The sequence below is a fragment of the Paroedura picta genome, chromosome 3 (genome assembly GCF_049243985.1).
Source record: "Paroedura picta isolate Pp20150507F chromosome 3, Ppicta_v3.0, whole genome shotgun sequence".
Lineage (NCBI taxonomy): Eukaryota > Metazoa > Chordata > Lepidosauria > Squamata > Gekkonidae > Paroedura > Paroedura picta.
In genome coordinates, this window is record NC_135371.1 from 29682615 (window position 1) to 29706778 (window position 24164).

General features: G+C 41.6%; 1 protein-coding gene across 10 annotated transcripts in view; it reads left to right on the plus strand.

Annotated features, from left to right (window-relative positions):
* CHL1 (cell adhesion molecule L1 like) overlaps window positions 1–24164 on the plus strand; it is a 305295-nt gene that overhangs the window by 266744 nt on the left and 14387 nt on the right. For 9 of the 10 annotated variants that reach the window (XM_077325211.1, XM_077325215.1, XM_077325209.1 and 6 more), the window contains 8 exons: window positions 1960–2030; window positions 3473–3695; window positions 6465–6580; window positions 6717–6921; window positions 11633–11755; window positions 13791–13970; window positions 20777–20938; window positions 22945–23076. In XM_077325211.1, the coding sequence (XP_077181326.1) occupies window positions 1960–2030; window positions 3473–3695; window positions 6465–6580; window positions 6717–6921; window positions 11633–11755; window positions 13791–13970; window positions 20777–20938; window positions 22945–23076 (1212 nt within the window). The remainder of the gene's footprint in view (window positions 1–1959; window positions 2031–3472; window positions 3696–6464; window positions 6581–6716; window positions 6922–11632; window positions 11756–13790; window positions 13971–20776; window positions 20939–22944; window positions 23077–24164) is intronic. The other variant, XM_077325220.1, reaches the window with a different exon arrangement.

Here is a 24164-nt window from a genome sequence, read left to right on the forward strand (position 1 = left end):
CCCTTATCCAGGATAAAGGGGGGGGGTCTTATCTGGAAGCTAAGCTGGTCATGGTCTTCAACAACCCAAATCAAACCTGGGAAATATCCTGCCATTTCCCATCTACGGAGCTCAACCTCCAGGCTGCAGAATGTTGACACTTTCTGTCAGTGTGAAGGACTACCTCTGACAGGAGTAAAGTAGGCTCCTTAGGCTGAGGAAGATTCCTTAGACTGGAGGAGGGCTTCAGACTTTGAGCAGAATGGAAGGATATAAGAAACGAAGAGACATTTACAGCAGATAGAGCTCTGTATCAACTTTCTACACTCCATTAACTTTGAAAATGGCACAGGATACAACTGGGTCACTGGGAACTCAGTTGGCCAATCATAAGAGTGCTACAGGATGGTTTTATTTTCCTCACCCTTTTATCTACAACATTTTGTTGTGGCGCACCCATCACAACACAAGATTAGCACAGCACAAGATTATCTATTCACTATTAAAAGGGCCAAGTAGGAAGTGTGGGCATTTTCACCACAGTGACCAAGTCCAAAGCCCTTGTTTCACCTGCTCCAGGCTGTCTCTGTGGGTAGGGTGTTCCTCACTAAATAGACCTAAATATAAAACAATTTATCCATAAGTAGTTAGCAGGAATAGGGAGGGTTGTTCAGGATAAGTAGAGTTAATCAGCAAACACCCTGAAGCATCAGGATTTATAGGTTGGATCAGGCCATCACATGCTTTACAACTGGCTGCTTTGTGAAAGGGTGTCCTTGGTGGTGAGCAGCATCTTTTGAAACTGATAGGAGCCTTTCAAGGAGAGAGGGATGAAGTTTGGCATCCCTCTGCAAATATAGCAGTGCAGGTGGTGATAAGCAAGACAGGTGAAAAGACAGGCCAAATTTGGAGCCAGGACGCACTTGCCCAAAAGGAAGACCAGGTTGATGTAGGGTGCAACCCATCCATCAAAATAATCAGCTTGTTTGAATAAATAGCCATGTAATTAATTTAAATAACCCTTCAACAAATAAAACTAGTTCAACCCTTTCTGCTGCCTTGTGTCATGGGGGGAGGGGGGGCTGACAGGACAAAGGAGAAAGGGCAGGTTCTGCTCCCGCCATCATTTTGAAGAAACTTACCTTACTGGGTAATCGATGTCCCCACAAACAAATGTTCCTTCAGAACAGGTTACTATGCCCCAGGGCATTCCAAAATGGCCTACAACTGCTACGAGAGACAATTCTGTGTTTTTAAGACTCAGTCTAGTCCTTTTTTATGTAGAAGCCATTTCTGGCTAGGGTATTTAGTAAGATTTATTGTGAGTCTCACAGTAGCACAGGATGTTGGGCAAATTTCTATTCAGAACCAATTTCTCTTCATATAACATGAAATAACTAGATCCTGAAAATACTCTTATAGAACAGCTGTTCCACGACACTTATTCATTTATATTCTCCTGTTTCAAACCTCATGCCATTTCCAGCCTTCCAGTTCTGTGCCTCATACTAATGATACACCTTCTGTTTTGCTAGTCCCATAAGGCTCTCTCCTTAGAACCTTCCTATTAACATCTGGTGCTTTTAAACAACCACTTAATTTTTATCTGATCATTTAAACTGCAATGACTGAAACCATATACACCTTGTACGTTACTTTGTTGTTGCAACTTTTTTATTTGTGTCACAAATTCACCTCACAAGATGTGGTTTCAGGTTCTTATAACAGGCTGTGAAGCACCTTAAAAAGATGCAATGTACTGGGTGATAATGTTATCAGAGTGGAAACGTTATGCATTGCACAAATTCCTACTGTTGCCTGTTCCCCCCACCCCTCTCCTGTCTGGTTATCATTTCAAGGCAATCCAAATCATTTGGGAGAATATTAATATGGGATTTATCACATTTTGCTACCTATTCTGTAAGGGAGAACAGTGATAGAATGCCTCATTGTACTTTTAATTTTATTTCTTATCCACAGCTCCAGACAAGAACCCAGAAAACATCCGAGTTGAAGCTTCTGAGCCCCACGAGATGGTCATGAAATGGGAGGTAATTCCTTTTTAAGTACTTGGAAACACAGTGGCCTGTTGGTTACAACTCACTCAACCTTCTTCCAACCAAGGAGCCTTTTTTCTCTGGAAGAAGAGTTGCATATATTGGGGAAAAGTTGCTTAGGCTGGAAGAAGATTTAAAACCATGGTTTGTGAGGGTGCATCAAAACAAGATCTGACTTATTAACCATAATATTTGCCATCAACTATGTTTTTGTTTGAGGTATGGACACCCTGACTTAATCCTGGCTTCATTGTCTCCTTGGCAAAGCAGGCCAGGAGTCCAACCAGGTCTCTGCAAAGCAAGTGTGTGTGTGTGTGAGTGTGAGTGTGAGAGAAAAGAAACCTACACTTGTTGAAACAACCAGGATCTGAATGATTGTCTGAGCACCAAATTCTGATTTTGTAAAATATCCATTATTATACGCCATGGTTTCGTATTGTGTTTGAAGTGAACCAGCTGTTGCAGTTGAGAGGAAGCCTCATAGGGCATACTGGTTAGTAAATATGGATCTCATTGGTCCACAAATGGAGTTTATTATGTGTTTACTGCTTTGCCTCTTTCTCTGAAACAGCAGCCGCAGCAGGGCAACGTTCATTGTTTTATGCCTGACGATCTCTGACAGGAAATTCAGGGGGTGAGCTTGGCTCTATTCACTGCCTCTGAGCCAAACAAGCTTCACAGAATTTTTGTGAGGATAACCTGTGAAGGCCTCCTATTTTCTGCCCGGCTTTACAGTTGTTCTTAAGAAGCATGTCAGGTGCAACTGACAAGCAGCACGTAACTTTTACATCTGCTCCGAAGCTTGAAATATGAATCCATGTTGTTATCACCCTTTTTCAGCGGGGATAACATATGACCAATTACAATAGCTGTATTAAACAAAGCTGTTAGACAAGCATGTGCCAGCCACTGATGCTGGATATGGCTGAGGTGTAAATGAATCAGCTACGTAAATGTCTCAGATGAGTCATAAAAATGGTATTAGTATTATCCATTAAGTTAATCCAGACATAAATTAGGCTGTTTTTGTTGAACGTTTTAATACCCGAAAGGGTTTTTAAAGCAAAGTTTTAATGGCCAAACCTGCTATGGAACATTAAAACAAAAACCAGCATAACATAACCACAATGAAGATCACATATTTTTCACCTGAGTTAATTTTCTCGGTAAAACAAACAACACGTTTGCTGCAAATACATTAAATGATATGATTCAATAGCCTCTGTGCTTTCAGTTCATCCATTTAATGACCTTTTAAAAAGAATCCATAATATTCTTCCTCTCGGTTACCTTAAAATTGTCCTTGGAAAACAGGCAAACTGTTCTTTTCCTCTTTCAGGATTATAGCCTACTGCAGTGCAAAATTATTTTACATGTTAAGCTACAGCTTTGTTGTTAACACAGCAATGTCATCTCATTGTGACTTCAATCTGTAGCCACTGAAGCCCATGGAGCAAAATGGACCAGGGTTGGAGTACAGAGTAAGTTGGCGACGGCAGGGCATCGAGACCGAATGGAATGACGAAACAGTGAAAAAGCATTCCTTGATACTGAACAACATCCCCACCTTTATTCCATACGATATCAAAGTCCAGGCGGTGAACAGTCTTGGGTCTGGCCCTGAACCCATTGTAATAACTGGCTATTCAAGCGAAGACAGTGAGTAACAGCAGCAACTATTACACAAACTGTTCGGTGGGTGACTTTCAAGCTGAATGACGAAATGGAGGTCAAGCTGATGAAGACATTCATTAAAATGCCACTGTGCTGGAATATGTGATGGAACAAAAGCATTGTAACACCCCCACCCCCAAATAAACCCCTGCCAGTTTGTTCTGCAAGAGATAAGGGAAAGTTACTATGCACTGGCTTTTCTGGGTTATAATCCCATTAATTTTCTTTAGTGCATTCCTTCATTTGGTTATAGTCGCAAAAATGCTGGAACTGTAGGAGAATGGTACAAATACATTCCTTTTATCCATAACTATCGTAAAAGCATATCCTAACTACAGGATTGCCAACCTCCAGTGTAGCTGGGGATCTCCTGGGATTACAGTTGATGAGTGCACCTGGAGAAAATGACTGCTTTGAAATGTGGGCTCTGTGGCCATATCCCAGTGAAGCTCCTCCTCTCCCCAAACCCTGCCTCCTAAGGCTCCACTCCCCAAAATTCCAGGTATTTCTCAACCCAGAGCTTGCACTGAATTCTCTTTCATGATATCCCCCTGCCCCAGAACTTCTGAGCTTTATGAGACCATCAAAAACCCATCTTCTTTCCTCAGTCTGTTATGAGCAAAGCACTACACCAGAGGAGTGAGGAACTGCATGTTTAGTACTCAGGATCAAGTTCCTTCTCCAGCCAATGCTATGCCCTCATTTCAGTTCCCTATAATTCTTCCTTCCTGCCCACTCCTTTCATGAACCTCCTTTCATGAACAAAAAGGCTGGATTTTAACATACTGCGTAGAACCATCAATTCCTCTGAAGACTAAGCCAAAGAAAAAAAGAATCCACAGGTTTTCCAAAAACAAAAGTGTTTCCATGTTTATAATGGAATCTCCAAAAGTAACAAAGTGTAGAGAAGAAACCAAAAACGAGTTCCCTGGTATGATACCTGTTTTCAGTGAATACTTCCTCAAAGTATCACATAGGCTTATAGCTCTCAGATACTGGTCCTAATTCTGGGCTTTCTATGTGAATTAACCCCAGGACCTGAGAGCTGTAAGCTTATGTGATACTTTGAGGAAGTAATCACTGTGTCAAGGCTTCCTTTGGAAAATGGGTATTGTTACCTGGAAACTCATTTTTGGTAACTTCTCTATTTTTGTTTATTTCTGCAGATTCCATAATAAGCATAGAGACAGTGTTGGACTTTTGAAAAACATTTATTATTCATCCCGTGGATTCTTTTTTTTTCTTCTTTGGCTTGGATTTTAATATAAGCACACAGGAAGTAATAGCTATAATAAAACTACTGCACTGAGCAGTCATAATGTAAAGCAATTGTTTCCTGTATAAAATATGAAAGTACAAAAGGCATCTGCATCTCTGTTGAGAAAATTGGACAACTGTATTCTTCTGGAAAGTTATTGTTACAAAGCAGTTTTAGCTTCCTGCTTCATATCTTGTTTAGAAAATGGAGAGAGGGGGAGAGATTATAAATCACCTGCTGCAACACTTGGAAGCCAATTCTTTCTCTAGCAGGATTTTTTTAAGCAGTTTATATGGATTGAAGGATTAGAACGAAGTAAAGAGGAAGCCCCACTGTAGCGATTTAGGATGAGACACCTCAAAGTCCTTGAAGTGAACAATTTGGTATATCTTATCAGCAGGTAATTGAGATTACAATGACAAGTAGGTTACCAAATGGCTTTTCACATTTCACAGTTACAGTTCTGGGGATAAAAATCATACGATAGCAGGAAGGTTTAGGAAGCCAGCTTGATGTAGTGGTTAAGAACAGTGGTTTTTAATCTGGCGAGCTGTGTTTGGTTCCCCCCTCCTCCACCTGCAGCCAGCTGGGTGACCCTGAGCTTAGTCCTGTTAGAGCTGCTGTTACAGAGCAGTTCGGTCAGAGCCCTCTCAGCTCCACCTGCCTCACAGGGTGTCTGTTGTGGGGAGAGGAAGGGAAAGCTACCCAGATCAGCAGAAGGAGAGAGAGAAATTGAAATGCAGCCTCATATACAGAATTACACTTCTGTCACTTGTGGTAAGAACTGCCAATAAGTCCATTAAAAAAAATCTCCCATGATGCTGTGTCCCCCTTCCACTACTGGGCAACCTTAATTAATTCAAGAAAAAGATTATGTGATTTTGTTTGACTCTCCTGTACTATGGCATTTTGTCCTGAGGCTCACCAGACCTCAATCACTGGCTCATCCCTTTCTAATCACCCTCTCACATTGACACCCAGTTGGAAGGACTGGTGTTATAGGTAACACAGTTTCCTACCAACCAGCTTAAAGAAGTAGGGGCTGACAACTCTTTTGCCTTTCAAAATATTCCTCCTGAAATTGAGTTTTTTATAATAAATTTAATCTCAATTTTAATTGAGGGCTAGCTTTGTGTTGAGAACCATCTTGGTATAGTGGTTAGGAGCGCTGATTTCTAATCTGGGGAGCTGGGTTTGATTCCCCGCTCCTCCAGCTGGATGAACTTGGGCTCACCACAGCACTGATAAAGCTGTTCTGATCGAGCAGTAATATCAGGGTTCTCTCAGCCTCATCTTCCTCACAGGGTGTCTGTTGTGGGGAGAGGAAAGGGAAGGTGATTGCAAGTCGCTTTGAGACTCTGAGTCCTGGTAGAGAAAAGTAACATATAAGAAACAACTTTTTTTCTTCTTAAGCTATTTGTTCAGCTTAGCTCTACTTCAAAACTAACCACCAAACACTGTGACTAACACAACCGTGTCACCTTCCTTGTATCTAGTTCCAGAAGCAGCCCCATCCAATGTAATTGTGCAGGTCATCAACAGTACTCTGGCTAAAGCCATCTGGTCTACGATTCCAAAGGACAGAGTTCGAGGTCACCTGAGAGGTTATAAGGTGGTGAATTTTTCTTTCTTTACTGTGCTTTTGGGATTTTCATCAAAGTATTTTTGTAGAATATTTGTCATAGAATAAATAGCACAGTTACTTTCTGCCTCATGAGTTTGTGACAGAACTGGCCTTCTCCCTACAGGTCAGCTGGTGGAAAATAAGAAGTCGCCTGGATGGGAAAAACCATCACCCTGAGAAACATTCTCTGGCGTTTAACGCCGACCGAAATGACGGAATGATTCCTGGTCTGGAGCCATTTAGTGAATATCGTTTAACTGTTTTGGCTTTTAATTCCAAAGGGACTGGACCAGAAAGCCTCGCATACGATTTCCAAACCCCAGAGGGAGGTAAGGATGGACAAATGATGCAGAGTGGGGGGGGGGGGAGAAGTAACTAATTTCCAAATTTCTTCATGGCAGCTGTGCTAGGCATTTCCCCCCCTGACTGGGCGTTATCAGTCAGAGCTATCAAGTGTGCATCTTTAGACTGATTTCATATGTTGCTGTGTCCCGATGTTTTGTTTATCAACACTTCTTTCGGCACAGCTGGACTGATGAATACAGATGAATCATTAACAGCTTTACATATGCAATCACTGCCATTGTGCTTTAGGGCTTCACAAAATTATTGCTATTGTGCATGATCCCAATATATTCTGTGTCCTTAGAAATCTTTAAGAAGGGGAGCATCATTTGGGAGTATCTATATAACTCATAATCCTCCACACAGGGTTGGATCCCACAGATCTCTTAGGCTAACTTCAGCACTTCTGTCCCGCACAAAAAACCTCAAAGAACGGCTTCTTGTACCCACAACAAAATGCCAGAGTTAGTGGAACAGATGCGTGGGATACAGTCCCATTCTTGCCCTTTTTTTTTTTTTTTTGCTAATATCTCAAATGCAAGCTTGCACCTCTTTTTCCAAGGGAGAGTGCATGAACGTACCTCACACCAGGGATGGCAAATCTGTGCAGAAATTGTACCACTCTCAGATATTACAATGAAATGTGAAGAGGAAGTGTGAGGCTTGTGTTGTTTCAGTAGTTCTTGGAAGTTCTCATCTGAAGTCTGTATTCAAAGCTGTGTGTAATGCTTTGTAAAATGAACTGGATGAATTGACCTTTGGAAGTGGGTCGATGTCTAGTTGGATGTCTAAGAGAGAATAAGATAGAAAACAGGCTTCTGGGGCCACAGTAGAAGTGGTATTTCTTGGTCTGTTTCTCCACTGTTGCCTTGCCAAAGGGTTTGCATTTCCAGCTGGTTCTCAATTGCTGCATACAGACCCAATTTGTTTGCGGTGAACCTGAAGCCCTCAGAAGCCTGGGCTCCCTCCTCTTGGCTTACCCAAGGTGGAGAAGTCAATCTAATCATAATTAATGGTGATGTTCAGTAATGGGCATAATAGACAGTTTTCTACTTTCCTAAATTTAAATTTTGGCTGCCACAGCAAATATTAGTTAGATTGAAGACTTCCATCTCAGTGTAGCACATATAGGGAGGAAGAAAAAAGCCTATGGGTAACTAGGGATGTTTGAACAACCACTCATGTGGCTCAAAACCTCTTAACCAGCACTGAACCAAGAACAACATTTTGTGACCGGCTCAACCATTTGTTGACTTGTTCATGATTGTTCAGAAACTGCTTCATTGTAGTTCTTTCTCACTATGCTGTACAATTTGTTTGTTTGTATATTTACTGCATAGCTGCATTCCCATGAAATTCAGCTCCCCCCTCCATCCTTGTTGCATGACTGCTAGCCTCACCAGATGGTTTCTTAGCAGACCAATTAATCAGAAATCATATAAATCAGTCATAAATGCATGCTGCGTTTTAATACCTGCCTTCTGCTAGTGACAATAGTGGCAGCTGATTGGTCTGAATCAGCAGCATCTTTGCACACCTTTGCAAAACTCCAATGCAAACCCCATTGGCAGCCATTTCTAGCTCTTTGGCACAAACGGACCAGATCGGGTCATCAGCTCACGTGTAATCAATACCTGTAAACATCATAAGTTTGACTTCTGAGTGCATCCCTAGTGCTTGGTAGTAGTAGAATTTAATTTATACTATAGACAAAGCCCATTGCACCCAGGAATACAGCGGGTGCTAGCACATACATACACCTGCACAGTGACCTTCCTGGGTTCTGGCCCTCCCCACCCCTCTGCTCGATCTTGAGATCCAGTGTGGTGAAGTGGCTAAAGAGTAGCACACTCTAATCTCAAAAGATGGGTTTGATTCCTCCTCCATATGCAGCCAGCTGTGTTGGTAACTTGCAGGTGGGGGCCTGGACACGTTCAGGAAGATGAAAGAAAGACAGGATGAAAGAAAAAGAGAGGGGTGGGCAGGAAATAGGGAAGGAAGGCATCAGTTCTCCTGGAGAAAACAGCTGCTTTGGAGGGGCACTGGCCCTCCTACCCCCTACCCATACAACAGTGTCTACACAGGTCCCCAAAGTCCCCATCCAACCCCATATTTTCTAAAGGCCAGATTAGTCAGGCTGTGGAGGGGTGGGCTGCCACCTACCCACCCTCTGCTTCTTCCAACAGAGTAAGGTTAGAGCCACATAAGATTTCATCAAGGAATTTGTCCCTGGGATGAGAATAAAGTAAACATTCAAATATGTAATCAGGTAAATTATCCAGAGCTTGTGCATGATGTTACCTGAATCCCGCTTACATGTGTCCTGTGACATGTGTATTAAGCCATGGGGAATAGCTAAGCAAGAGAGCAGTAACGTAGCATTTAAGGATTGATTACCAATGTTGTACGAGGTGATTACACCCTTAAGAACTCAAGGCAGGCAACGTTGGTACATTGTAAAAATAATAACAGTCTTTATTAGATAGAAAATAATAAAAACATAAATAGATCTAACACACTTAGCAAGCAATTGTATAGAGAAGAACAGAGAGTCCAGTACAATTACCTTTCCATAGAGATGATAGGCAAGAGAAAGCAGGGTGTATAACCAGCACATAAGGAGTTCCAAATTGGATCTGAATCAAACAAGCTCAAGAGGAAGTTACTTGAAGTGGCTTGCTAAAGCCATAGTTTATATAGGGTTTGGGCGGGGGCTGGCCTACATGATGCAAGCCAGGTGGGAGGCTAGTTGGAAATCCCCACTGAGCCTGATGTTAGACAACTGCTGGCCCAAGTTAGAGATGGCTGTTAATGGCCTTAGACAAAAGGAACCATCCTAGAGATTGGGTGATGGGATTATTCCCCTGGCAGAACGGCCAAGTGTGAGTCATGGGTAGGAGACAAAGAAATTGGCCAAGAGCCCCTGGCCAAACCGGTTATTGCCAGACCACGCTATCAGCAAAACTATGGGGTGGGGGTTGAGGAATCAGAATCCAAAGGCACCTGAAATTCCAACCTGTAGCAGAGGACAAAGCAAGGCATGTCCTGGTTTCCAAGATGTATTCTGTCCTAGCAGTGTGTCTGGTCAGGGTGTTTCATTGTGTTTCTGTGTCTGGCTTGCTCCCAAGCTTAGACTGTTGCGATGTACTACGGGTTATGGAGTACAGTGTGCTAGCACATGAGGCAGGGATCCTGCCCTATGTAACAAAAGAGAAATACAAAAACACTTTTTTTTTTTACATACAGCTATAATGGCCAACCAAGATCTCCGTGGACATCGTTTCAAAATGAAGTGATCTGAAAGCTGCCTTAAGATTATAATTAGGAATCTTAATTAATTACGATAGTCATATTTAAACTGCTTGAACCATGATGTTGACTTAGTTTGCAAAATTTGCAATCTATCTGGGTATTACTTTTGAACACCCAGGGCCATTCCGCACTAATGCCAATGTAGCCAAATGTAAGCACAATTGTAAAGTGCTTCAGTTAATAGCAGCAGGTATTGACAATGCACACAACCGTTTCTAGCAGAAAAAAGGCTCTCCCACTAGTGCTGTTTTCGTTACCCACACGATTCCAGTCTCACCGGAATCACGACAAAGGAGGCGTGCTTCTTTTTTCTTTCCATGCTTCTTCCCACCCCTAGCAATCAATCAAACAGAACAGCCAATGAACTGTTGTGTTTGTGTTCCCGGAAAGCCCCTTTCCCTTTAAAATCTGTTTTTTAAAAATCGGAAAACACTAGTAGCAACGAATATTTGTTCGTTCGTTGTTTCAGAAAGACCATTTTTGCTGGTACTTAGGTAGGAGCTGGTACTTAATTGTTTACATGCTCTTCAAGTAAAACAAAAATCCCCTCCCCCCCCCGATGGGTGCAATTTCTTGCTGAAAATAACAGGCAGTGTCGAACAGGGTGCTGTATTGTGCTTGGAAAGTTTAAAGACAATTGCAGAAGGGAGCTTTGTTTTACTGTTAAGCACTTCTGTGGAGGGACTTCAGCCGAAGAAGCCTTGCTTATTCATTGCTTTAGCCGGTTTAAAGGGGAAGAAATGGTGATTGCGTGTCCGGAAGCTCGGGGGCGAGAGCTAGGGAGGGACATTCTTTCTACCACTATATTGAGAACGCACATGTTGTTTTTGGATGTGTTGCAAGTTGTTCTCGGGAGTGAAGCGTTTTTTTAAGGGGGAATCCACTTTTGATGATTCCCTGAAAAGTGCTACATCGAAGCACTTTTTGTGGGAGTGTTGCAGGAGTGTTTTAGATTGTGTACAACATCGTGCATAATGTTTAAAAAAATAGCGTTACACAACAGTTAGACTTCAGCAACATCAGCACTTTGCGGAACAGCCCCCAGTCACTTGTGCTTATAGCCTTTTCCTCCTCATGAATAAATTGTGATTTGTTCATGAGATTTAAATGCGAGCACAGTTAATGCCGGTACAACATCTGTGTGAATATCAAAATTGCTACTGTATGGTGATGAGACTCAACTGAAACAGTGCAATACTTAGGGAAGATGTGAAGGAATGCTTGAAGTGGAACATATCAGGCAGCTCATTAAAAACCAAAAAGAAAACCCAAGGTTGCCTAATGGGTCCAGAGTGGGTATCAGAAAGATATTGCATGCTTCCAGAGGTAATATAGAATGAGCCAGCCTTGAGAAAGTTTAATACCGTTTTTCCTATTTTACAGTCCCTGAAAAACCACATTTCCTAAAGATACTGAACTTTGATAAAGACTCAGTAACGCTGTCATGGGGACCACCAAAAAAACCAAATGGAATTGTCACTGGATACATTTTACAACACCAGATAAGTAAGTACACAAATGGATGCTTTTTAAAAAAGAAGCTTGAAGCTACAACAGACACTGCTGCAGAATGGAAAGCCCAGCCTAGCAGCCAATTTGAAACTGGGTCACCCCGGATGCGGGGTAGTTGGGGGGCTCATTTAGAGGTACAATCCAGGATATCAACCAATGCCTGGTGGAAGAGTGCCATCTTGTAGACCCTCCTGAAATTTTTAAATTCCGTGCGGGCCTGTATTTCTGCTGATAGCTCATTCCACCAGGCTGGAGCCAAGGCCGAAGAAGCCCTGGCTCTGGTTGAGACCAAGCACACCTCTTTTGCCCTTGGGGATTGTCAGCAGATTGGAGTTTGCTGAATGAGTTCTTTGGCGAGGTGGTCTCTCAGGTACACATATCCCAGACCACCTAAGGCCTTGAAGATTATAACCAACATCTTAAAGCTGATATGGAACTCAGTTGATAATCAATGAAGCTGCTGGAGAACAGGTCAAATGTGAGTTCTCCATGGGGTCCTTATAAGGACCTGGTCAGTTGTGTTTTGTACCAACTGTAATTTCTGGATGAAGGATAAGGGCAGGACCACATTACAGTAGTCTAGCCTGGAGGTGACCATCACATGGATCACTGTGGCTAGGAGCCAGATAGGGCATTAATAACTTCCCTTGGCATAGGTGCAAAAACACCTGGTGAGCTACCTTAGTGACCTGCACCTCCATATTCAAGGAGGCATCCAGAATCACTCCCAGATTCCTGATTAATGGTGTAGCCTGCAGCTGCACCCTGTCAAGAAAGGGAAGGCACACTTCCTCACCTGGTCCCTTTCCTGACCAGCCACAGGACCTCCCCCTTCAAGGGATTTAGCTTCAGGCAACTTTGCTGGAGCCACTCTACCACAGCTCCCAAACATCTGGCAAGAGATTTAGGGGAACTATTTGGCCAATTGCTCATTAACAAGTAGAGCTGGGTGTTTGTACTGGGGTCAACCCAGCCCAAACCCCCAGACAAACTGGCCTAGAGGGCATATGAAGTTGCTGACAAGTATTTGGGAGAAGATTGTCCCTCATGGAACTGTGCATTGGAGTTCATAACGGCATGCCTGTTCCTCCCCGATGGCAGCCCTTTGTCCCTGACCTTGGAGGAAGGAGATCACCCATTGAAGGGGTGTTCTCCATATCCCCATATCGCAGAGTTTATGTAAACCATAGAGTTTCTAGCAATTCCTTGAGGTACCCCTATGTCATGTTTGCATTTCTCCAGAAGTGATTTATGGTGCAGCCAGAGCTGTTTCCCCCACTGTTGCTCTGAGTAGCTGTCGACAAAGACTGCTTATTACTGGGAGGCCTCCTGCCATAGTAGAGACTTAGGAACTTTTTTTCTGTCCTATTTTACACTTTTATTCCTTGCCAATTGATTTGACACATGGGTCCACATTGTTTGCCAGTTTTGGAGATACTGGCACCCTTAAGCTAAATTAATAGTGTGTGAAGGATATCTGTGGGTCAAGATCTTTGAGTTCAGAAAGGTTATTGGTCAAACAACTTCTCTGAGTACATCACCTTTTTTCTTGATTATGACAACAAAGTCTGCATCAGATTTGTATTATTTTGCTGAGATTCTTCTGACTGTCATAAAAAGTATCCCCTACTGTGTTACTAGAGAGCCAGTTTGGTGTAGTGGTTAGGAGTGCGGACTTCTAATCTGGCATGCCGGGTTCGATTCTGCGCTCCCCCACATGCAACCAGCTGGGTGACCTTGGGCTCGCCACGGCACTGATAAAACTGTTCTGACCAAGCAGTGATATCAGGGCTCTCTCAGCCTCACCCACCCCACAGGGTGTCTGTTGAGGGGAGAGGAATGGGAAGGCGACTTTAAGCCTCTTTGAGCCTCCTTCGGGTAGGGAAAAGCGGCATATAAGAACCAACTCTTCTTCTGTGATGTGATGCCTTTTTACTCAGCCATGCATTCCAGTGAGCCATGCTTCTCCCATTTTAAGGAGCTCTGAAGTGCTCCTCATAACTGAGCCTTATTATTTGCTTCTTTTCAGTAAATGAAACGGATGATATTGGACCCTTGCATGAAGTCAATATTACCAACCCTTCATCATTCACCTTGAGGCTTTCCAATCTAAGTGCGAGCACAAAGTATAAATTCTATGCAAAGGCATGTACCCTCCAAGGCTGTGGGAAACCGATCACTGAAGAAGGAATAACAATAAGTGAAGGCAGTAAGTTAAAAGGAGGGCTACAACAAGTGGGTGTGCACTTGATTTTCGCAATTGTAATTAATGATTTCATGACAGGACACTTTTTGTTGAATGGATAGGCTGTTTTACTGTTATCCAATGTTTTATTTCTTCAGGTTTGATGAGGAAATCTTGGCTTTGCTTCTCCCTTATGTGAATGTAGCCCATCAGTCTTCACTTCATGAAATTATCTGCTTTCTTATGTTGTTTTCTTCCTGGTTAATCTATCTAATTTTCATTGTTTTCCCTATAAATTGTGCATAAATGATGTAAAATTGTAGACAAGAGGGGAACGACAACAGTCCGAATGGACAAAACTGAAAGGTTCACCGTAAAACTGAAAGGAGTAAAAAGGGGTGTATTGCTACATCCACACTGTTCAAGGGACAGTAACATATATATACTGATCTACAGGTAGATCAGCAGTACCGTAGATGTGGCTAAGGCCATTTTCAACCAATTCAACTACTCCTGCAATAGTAATTACAGATAGAAAACAAAAATATTAGAAAAGCCTCCTAGTCCTATCTAGTCCAACATCCTGTCTCAGTATTTCCTCCACCCCTTCAACTGTTTAAGGAAGAAAGTTTGATACTTGACCAATATCTAAGGGCTTTGACTAAGCCCTTTTCCAAGTTTGGAATGACTTGAAAGTCCCTTCCTTCCTTTCCCCCATTTTCCTCCTCATCTTGGGGTGATATCTGCCAAGCATTCTATTTGACAGTGCATCTTGGATGAAGATTACATTCTACTGCAGTGCTGGGGAAGGAGGGGGAAGAGCCACTCTCTTCATATCCATCAGATGGATTGAAGGAGGTAGAAAGGAAGGGAGCTGTAATGTCCACCTTCACGCTGGTGACCAGGAGCGTAAATTTCGGAGGCACTCTCTAATTGTGATGTTCAGTGACTTACACACTGATCTTTTAAACTTCCAAAATAAAAGCCTCACTAATGCTATTACATCTGTCTCACTCAGTGATAACACAATCAAATGAATGGCTTGGCCAATCTGCAACTCCAGCCATGTCCCTGACAAACCAACAAGCTATTCATCAGTTAAAATAAGTGAAATTGGCACCCCAATTTGCCAAAGGGAATGAGATAAGCAGAAGATGTGAGCAAGTGTTAACAAAGAATAGTCAAATATGTTCGTGTACTTCATAGATTACCTGATTTGTATGTGACATAACCCTGTTGGGGAGGGGGGCGAGGAATCAATATTATGAGACAGTCAACCATGTTGCTTTACATAATTTTTTGGGATGTCAGGCTGTTTTGTGTCTAATAGTATCAGCCTATTTACTGATACCAAATGTCTAACATTGTTGTTAGGCTGAGCTTGCTTCCTTCAGCTATTGCAGGAATTTGATCTGCAGTCACCATTGTGTAGAACAGTGGTCCCCAACCTTTTTATCACCGGGGACCTGTCAATGCTTGACAATTTTACTGAGGCACGGGGGGGGGGGGTAGTCTTTTGCCGAGGGACGTCGCCGCCACCTGAGCCCGTGCTCTACTTGCTTTCCCACTGGTGCCCCTGACTTCCTGCCGCCCATTGGGGGGCACTGCCAGCAGCAGCTACGCAGTGCCACGCCAAGGGGGAGCCCCAGCCATGGCGGCCACTGGAGAGCACCAAAGGTGAGCCAGCAGCAGAGTGGCAGGGCAGCTCTCGAGGCAGCAGCCAGGGAAGAGGACGAGGAGGAGCCATGGCATGGTACCGACTGATCTACGGACCGGTACTGGTCCCCGGACTGAAGGTTGGGGACTGCTGGGTTATGGTACATTTTGGCTTTGACTGAATAGGTTAATTGTAGAAGGCCCAGTAGATGGGGCAGGGCATCCAGATAGTCATGATATCTGCCAAAGGAAATGAAAGATGTCTCTTCAGAGCTTGACAAATCAAAGAACTGGTAGTAAACCACTAATTCATTAAGCAAGGGTGAACACGATGGCAGGATTTCTGTGTATAGAGATGATATCAGTGAGTTATGAATGCCCTAAATCTACCTTAAAATACCTCCAGTTATTTAGAAGGACAAAGAATTCATCTTTTGCACCTTGCTTGAGAGCTGGTTCAGACATTCGACATTTTTTCCCCATGTGCTGTATGCAGAGTTCATTCCAGAGATGGATTCCCATGAAGAATGTCTTTTGTTAGCTGGGCAAACCATAGTGATAATATCCATGATTGTGACAACACATATTTCTGCTGCTGCAGTCACACAAACTTTGTCTGGCTAGGGACAATTGTGAAAAACTCTGTTGCAGGGGTAGTCAACCTGTGGTCCTCCAGATGTTCATGAACTACAATTCCCATGAGCCCCTGCCAGCAAACGCTTCTATTGCACGTTACATTCCAAAATGAGTAAATCTACCTAGAATTACGTGGAGAAGGTCTTGACATTTCAACCAGTCTTTAGAAAAACATAACCAGCAGCTATTAGAAAAAAGCCTTTTTGTTCAGAGTGAGATATCAGGAAGGATACTTGGCCTGGAGTTATGTCTAATTACTTTGCATATTGCTAAGGTTTTGTTAGCCATTCTTTGGGGGCAAATATCACACATCTCTAGTTTGAGTTTCCATTTCTTGTATTAAATGATCGCTAAAATATAATGTTTGCCAACATTTTGTGATAAGTGTGTTTCATAACAGACACATTTACTTTGGGAGGAAATAGCAAAACAGTCCATCTTGGGGAAAGGATTATCTTATTCTTCCCCAGCATCATAAGCTCTCATAAATCTTCAAACCCAAGAGAAATCTTTTGAAATTGCAGTTGTGTTTAATGTTCATGTGAGTCCCTTGGCACAGTGGAAAGATGAGAAATGCTTGTGGTCTCTTTATTCTATTATTGCTTCTCTCCTCCTGTATATTAGAAAAAATTACTTAACTGCTTTCATCTTTTTTTTTTTTTTTTTAAAAAAAAGCTAATTCCTATGGCTCTGGCCTTCAATGGATTACCCACAAAATATTTTCTGACTGTTTTGTCTTTGCCTCTGTTTTTCCAGGCTCTCCATTCCTTTCCCTGTTCTAATCAGCATTGCACACTCAACAGGTCCTCTCTTGTATGTCCTTATATATGATTGTGTAGTCCAGATTATGTATAATTGAAAGGGAATTATTACCCAAATTCCACTCTGAAGATTTCTACATAATCTGTTTCTGGAAATCTGATCTTCTGGAGAATATACATTTTGAATTTCAGTGTAGACTTCCTATTAAACCCAGAACTATTTATAAAAACTTTTAGACTAGTTGAAAAGGGTGTCAGTTTTTCCATGGTGTACGCATCCCAAATAATAGTTATGAGAATCTTAATAGTCTTAATAGTACTTCCAACTCAATATTAACTATATGTGCTCACAATCTAGTTTTCATCTGTTAGGGGCTGGAGTTGCTTTCTTTGCCCTGATGGAATGCCAAGAACTGGACAAGAGACACGTTTCCTCATTCTGTAATTTTTAGAAGTTTTTAATACCACTTACCACACTATCTCTTTAGGGTGCCTTGCTAGGAAGGAACATGGAGGCACAATATTATGGCAGTACTAGTCCTTCCCACAGGTTAGTTTCTTTAAAAAGTGGCAATTAATGTTTTAATTGACCTAATAGTTCTCAACTTGTGAAGTTCTGCAAAGTTCTATCTTGTATCTCATGTTTATTAAGCCATCATGAGAGGTTGTTAGGACATATGGTCTGTGATACATAATTTTGTATCTTGTTTAAAATGGGGAGGGGAACTGTTGAGACAATGGATAGGCATGAACCAGATTGGGGTGTACCCAAACAGAACCTTTGAACCAAACCAAAAGCCTTGAACCCAAATGGCCAGTTTAGGCTGGTCTGTTTCACTTGTGCCAATTAGCAGTGGGGGAAAGTGAAACAGATAGCTGAAGGCAGTCAGCCATTTAAACTGAACAGTTTGGTGGGTATGCCCATCAGCTGTTAGGTTGAAATGGCTAGTAACCATATAAATTGTACATTTGCCACTGCACCCTATTTCAAAGCAGGAGGAAGTAAAATGGTCTGCTGTAGGTTTAATGACTGCAGCCATTTCTGCAATCAATTGCTCTCCATCCTGCTTTAAGGGGGGGAGTGAAACCAATCAGTGAAATGGGTGGCAGCCATTTCAGTGGCCTCATTTGTTTCCCTCTGCTTAGAAAAGGGGGAGCAAAATGAACAGTTTAAATGGCTCACGGTAGGCACCAGATGATGGACAAACTGCCCTTTTCAGCTTCTAATGGGTCTGAGTGCCCAGTCTAGACAAAAATCTTGGAAATGCTGAGGAAAGTCCCTCCCTTGAACCTTTAATATGAACTGGGCCAAATTCATGATGAATTTTGGTTCATTAAGTGGTTTGTGCCATCTCTAGTACATACTCTGAGCTCAATGTATTTATTCTATTTAAATTATATTTATGTACCCACATTTCTCTTAAACATCATTGTAAGAATGGATGGAAATAACTCCTTGTGCCTTTACCATCAAAATCACCATGATTACATTTGACAGGGCCTTCTTAGCATTGGCTCCAAAATCAAAGAAAAATGTATTTTTGCTCTATTTTTATTGATTTTTCAAATAGTAAAACAATCTTTCTTTTGGAGAATGTTGGACATTTTTAATGCTTGTTATTGTTCAACTATTTCTTTGTTGATTTCCTTGTTAATTTTACTGTTTTTGGCAAACATACATACGCATACCACCCTCCCCGGAGGCTCAGGGCCATTTACATAAAACATGTAAACAATACAAGAAACAATCCATAACATATAAGTACATTTTACTTATAAACTGCCTCAAGTGGACCGAATGGAGAGGTGACATTGATTGTCTCAACAAATAAATAGGTGTGTGGCCTCCCACATCCATATCCTTGGGTGTTCTGTGCTGGCGAAAGTGTGGGGCCATTTGGGGTTTTACACACTTTGTGATGCCCCAATCAGGATGGAGTTCACTACGGGGGCGGGGGGGGGGGCTTGATTGATGTGCATTGAGCAGGGGTGACAACAGTCATGGACTTACCTTTTCTGGCTGTATTTCCCTTATCTCTTGGGTGGCCTCTCTGCTTCATATGCCACATTGTGGATTGTTGTACCTGTTGGGGCTGAGTACAAAGATGGTTAGTTAATTGTAGAATAAAGCAAGTGTTGTTATTTCCTCTGAGCATTTGATGGTGCTGTTTGGTAAATTAATTCCAAACCCTTTCCCCCCCCCCTCCCTTTTTGTCTACTTCCCAAACTTCCTTGCCAACTTTCCTCCTGTCTGTGTTAAAGTGCTTTCAGCTATGGCTGAAATCAGATCTACTTCATTCAGAGCAAAAAGTCTGATTGTCAGTATTGAAAGTAGAAATTTCTGTAGATCTTCTGGAGAGTGAAGAAAATAATCTACACAATAAAACAGGGAGTTAGTTCTAAAGAATGCAGAGATCTCTGGTCTGGTGTGGTTAGAAACTGCCTTTGGAGACCTTCAGAATCAGTTAAAAATACAAGATGATTACTGGTGATTCAAGGGAAGGGGTTTAGGCACTGGAAAGAGTGTACCAGCCTTCTTGAAACAAAAAGGAGTCGGAGATTACTCAAAGAGAGTATACTGGAGTGTTTGGAGAAAACACTAGAACAAAAAGTAATTCGGAAAATTTTAAGAATGAAAGTCTGTGTATTTATTGGTATGACCTCAGAATTTTCAGCCCCTGATTTCTCCTGACCTTTTCTCCTCTATGTTAAATAGAATATTTGTTGAATTTCAAAATGCTTCAAGTGCCATTTAGTTGTTTGAAGTTGAGTGGGCTCCTGATCCTTCCCTCAGATTCCTGGGCTGAGGGAATATCATACTGAAAAGTGTGGTCCATCCAGAGTTCTTCAGCAAAGAAAGAAACACTTTACTAGGGCAGCTCAGTTTGACAGAGAGGGAGGGTAGTGATGGAGCTGTCATAGCATCAATGGGCTACTCGAGGGCTTTCACTAGCCTAAGGGCAATATCCATGACTGGAGAAGCTTAGGAAAATAATTATGTCTTACTGTACAGGATTATATCTCAAGAGTTACACCAGCACTGTGTTTCATCTCTGTTTCTTAAGCCCACTAACTGTTCAGGGCTTAGGATCCCATGGTAAAGCACTGACTGTAATGGTTATATAGGTGATTTTTTTTGGGGGGGGGGTGTATCCTGTTCAGTCTTTTTTTATTATGTTCAAACCAATTTTTTTTCTCGTTCCCTTCAGTTGTCTTTTGCTAATCTCTCAATGCTTCTGTTTCCTTGCTTTCCAGTTTCAAAACTAATGATCCTTGCTTCAGCCTCAGACGTGAATTTCTTTAACAGTTTGCTGGCTTTGCTATATGTATGAATTCGTGAGCTCTAGACACCCTACTCATGATGGATGTAGGATTTCCTTTTTAAAGCCTAGATGGACTTCGACCTGGGAAAAGTGTCTTCAGCTCTCATCTCCAGTACCGAAATAGCCTTCAGCAAGTCACAAGTCACACTCTCAGCTTCTGCTACCATCCTGCTTATTAGGAATCACAGTAGTCTTTCACAATGGGAAAAGTTCTAAAATTATTTACAAAGAAATTATGCTAGGAAAACAATTTATAGTAACGATCTCCCCATTTCAAAATTAGGATTGTTTTGGTTATTGTATACCTAATTTTATGAAGGAAAATGCAGAGCTTATTAATGTTCTCTTTGGTAGGATATGAGGATTTTTTTTTCCCCTGACAGAATTTGTTTGTTATGCCTTCCATGGCCCTAACTCAATTCATGTATATGACTTGACTCTGTACGTTCCATAGGTAAAGCTGTCGGGAAGATTACTGAAGCAGTAAAACCCACCCCAAAGACTCAGCCTCTCGAGGCACTTGAGCCTGGAACTGCACACACAGTTCGACTAGTGACTAAGAACTGGGTTGATAATAATAGCATTTCTGCAGATGTAATTGAAACGAGGGGGAGAGGTGAGAATCGTCATTCTAAAGCCCACTAAGATGGACATTATTTTTAAAGCAAAGTATAATTTTTTTTTGTTTAGTGTATCAGCTAGCATTGTGTTTGGAAGCCTGAATACACTGCCATTGAAGTCAAGATTTTACCATTAATTTCAATAGTAGCAACACTCCCTATAGTCCTAATCCTCAAACTATACTATAGAACTCAAACCTCTGTTGAATATTTCTGCTGAAGGTAGGTTCGGCCGTGAGCACCCATCCTTCTGCTGATTCTTTTGAAAAGCTGAATCTCAGGACTGCCTGGTGCCTCCATAACAACAGCAAGTGTGACCCTAGACAGTCTGTTTCTACCACATTCTCCTGATTTATTTATGCTAACAAGACAAGATGCCTGCTCACGTTGATGCTAGAGACAGAGACGGCCAATAGCTTTACATCTCAATGCCATGGTAGAGGACCAGGAAGCAGAAAATATCTCTTTTCCAGGGATCTGCTGATGGGATATTTGACATTTCCTCCTGCCACCTTTTTTGTCCAAAGAAAGGAAGTAGAGGAGACATGCAAACCTATTAATTTGGTAGGATATTAGGCTGCCATGTGGGAGTTCATATAACCGAAGCAAATGAAGATACCATGGTGGAGATGGAAAAGAAGTAACAGACAGACAGCACCAAAATGAAGTTCCCAGTTTTAAAATAATCTTAGATAAATGGGGGAAATGGGGAAAGTGTTTGTTACAGATAAGGATTAGAGATAAAGAAGGAACATCAACAGCATACTTTCTCAGAACCTAGAATTAGAGAGGAAACAATACTGTTCCAATGTACAGATCACACCTCTCATACAAAGAAGGCAGAGATCAAGAAGGATTTTATTATTATTGTTATTTTTCAAATACCTTTTGCTTTGGGGTATAAATATGGGGTATGAATTCTGCCCATGAGTAAGGCTGTTGAATTTAGGGATACTGGACCACTTTGACAAGGCTTTCTGAGGATTTAAATAAAAATTACCTCTTACATCATGAATGGCTATTGATATTTTATCACTTCTTCTAACCTGATAGAGGATTGGAACCTACCTAAAATATCCATATTTAAAGGGGGATTTGTTTTCTGATTCCCACTCCTATATCAAAACTTCCATCTCTCCCTAACTGATCTTCCTGGGGACAGGGCTCCTTGTTTCCCAAGAACAGCATTTGGTTGGAAATTTGGCTGTAGCACGAGATGGGAAATGGGAAGTCATGCTTGTGGAGAAGGAAGTCCATCCACAGAAATTTTACGGGGGCTCCACATCAATTTCAAAAGGAGGTAGTGGTGCAAAGTCCTAAATAATTTCCCTCAACAATTCTCTAAAGTTTGGTTTAACCCCAACTGAGCTGTGTACCAAAACACCATTTCCCTCCCAGGAAAATTCCTTTCAATTGCTCTGCCCAGATCAGACCATAGCCTGCAGAGCTATTCTAGGCTTCCTTTAAACTGACCAGTTTAAAGCTTGGTCTTTTTTTTTTTTTTAATTCAGCTTTATACATTGTATTGCCTTCAAAGAGTGAAGTGAAATAATTGCAAAATTGCCCAATGTGTATTATCTGCAGGTTACATCACTATGTCACCACTAGAAGGGTAGGTCTCGTCCCGCTTGCACCTGAAATGCAGATAGCTGAGCGCTTGCATGTGTTCTGTTCACTTTTAAAACTTTTATCTCTATCCTCAAAACTACTTTTGCATAACAGGCTTTCCTGAGTTCTGTATTGACTTTCTTATTTGGCATGAACCCTTTTTAATCAAAACCTGCCTTGGAATTCCCACTCCAAATCTCAGTAGCGTTTGTTCCTTTGCCTTTTAAATATCAATGTTATTCTCAACATTTTTGGAATGCTAGAATTAATTCTACTTCAGGGAACATGTGCCACATTTTGTTTAACTGTGAAACAATCAGCTTTAAATATAATAGTTTAAACTGCTACCACTTGGATGTTCTGACATGTATCCCTTTCTCACCCTCTTTCAAAGCTTATGCTGGGATTTATGAACGCATCTCTACGCAGGGCTGGTTTATTGGACTGATGGGTGCCATTGCATTGCTCACCTTATTGTTACTCACAGTCTGTTTTGTTAAAAGAAACAAAGGAGGAAAGTATTCAGGTAAAAGAAACTTCTACTGTCAATGTTGATTACACTTTAACAGCTTCTGAATTAATAGACAATGTATTGAAGTGCACGAACAAATAATCTCCTCTAGCACCTGCAATATATTCTGATTTTAGGACTGCATAAACTTTGTTAGGCACGTATGTCCTATGTGCAGTGCACAAGTGACCTTTTTTATTTGAATGATGCTGTTTTGAACTCTGCCAAGGATATAATTGGATCATTCACATTTTTAAATTTCTTCCCCCGTTTTCATATTATTGCACATTTAGTTTCATAAATCTGCCAAAGATGTGTATTCATAAAATAAGACCTTATCTTTCTATCTTCTTGGAGTTATTTTATCCATTCCATAGTGCCCTTTTCATCTTTTTACTTTAAGCATTTGTCTTAATACCTAAAGTATCACCACTTCTATATACAGACTGTTTCCACACTGGAGGCTCCAGGCCGGGCTGCAGGCTGGAGTTTGAGCCAGGGCCGGTTGCATTTTGACGGGCACAGGTTCAAGTCATTTTGACAGGTGCAGATTCAACAGGTTCAGGAGTCTATAGAACGGATATTGTGCAAGCTAGAGAAATCAAAGTTGCAGGGAACCTCCCCTGGATGCTCCTTAACATACCCTCCAAATCTCTTCCCCACCCCCATCCATTGCTTTGAAGTCATGTAGATATTTAGACTGCACTGAGATAGTCTGTCTGGAAATGTATCCAGTCACTAGTGTCCACCATCTGAAAATTTGTGTAAAGATCATGCTGGTTGAACAAGCCAAAATTCATGCCCATCCCTACTTACTGGTGGTATGTCATCTTCCACTGGGGGCTTGTTCAATGTTGCCCCCTGTTCTCAGTATGGCACAAGTTTCTAGTTAATTATGATCATTATATCCAAATCTGAAAGTAAAGTTTAGACCCTTCTCCAATAGAAAGAAGTCTGCTTTATTGATCGATTTCATTTATATTTTATTAGAATCTCTAAATTTGTATTTTTCTGATGGTGCTAATTTAATAGAACTTCAGATTTTGCTTTAATAGACATGAAAGTAAATCTCGTTTTCCACCAGAAATGGCATTCATAATTTC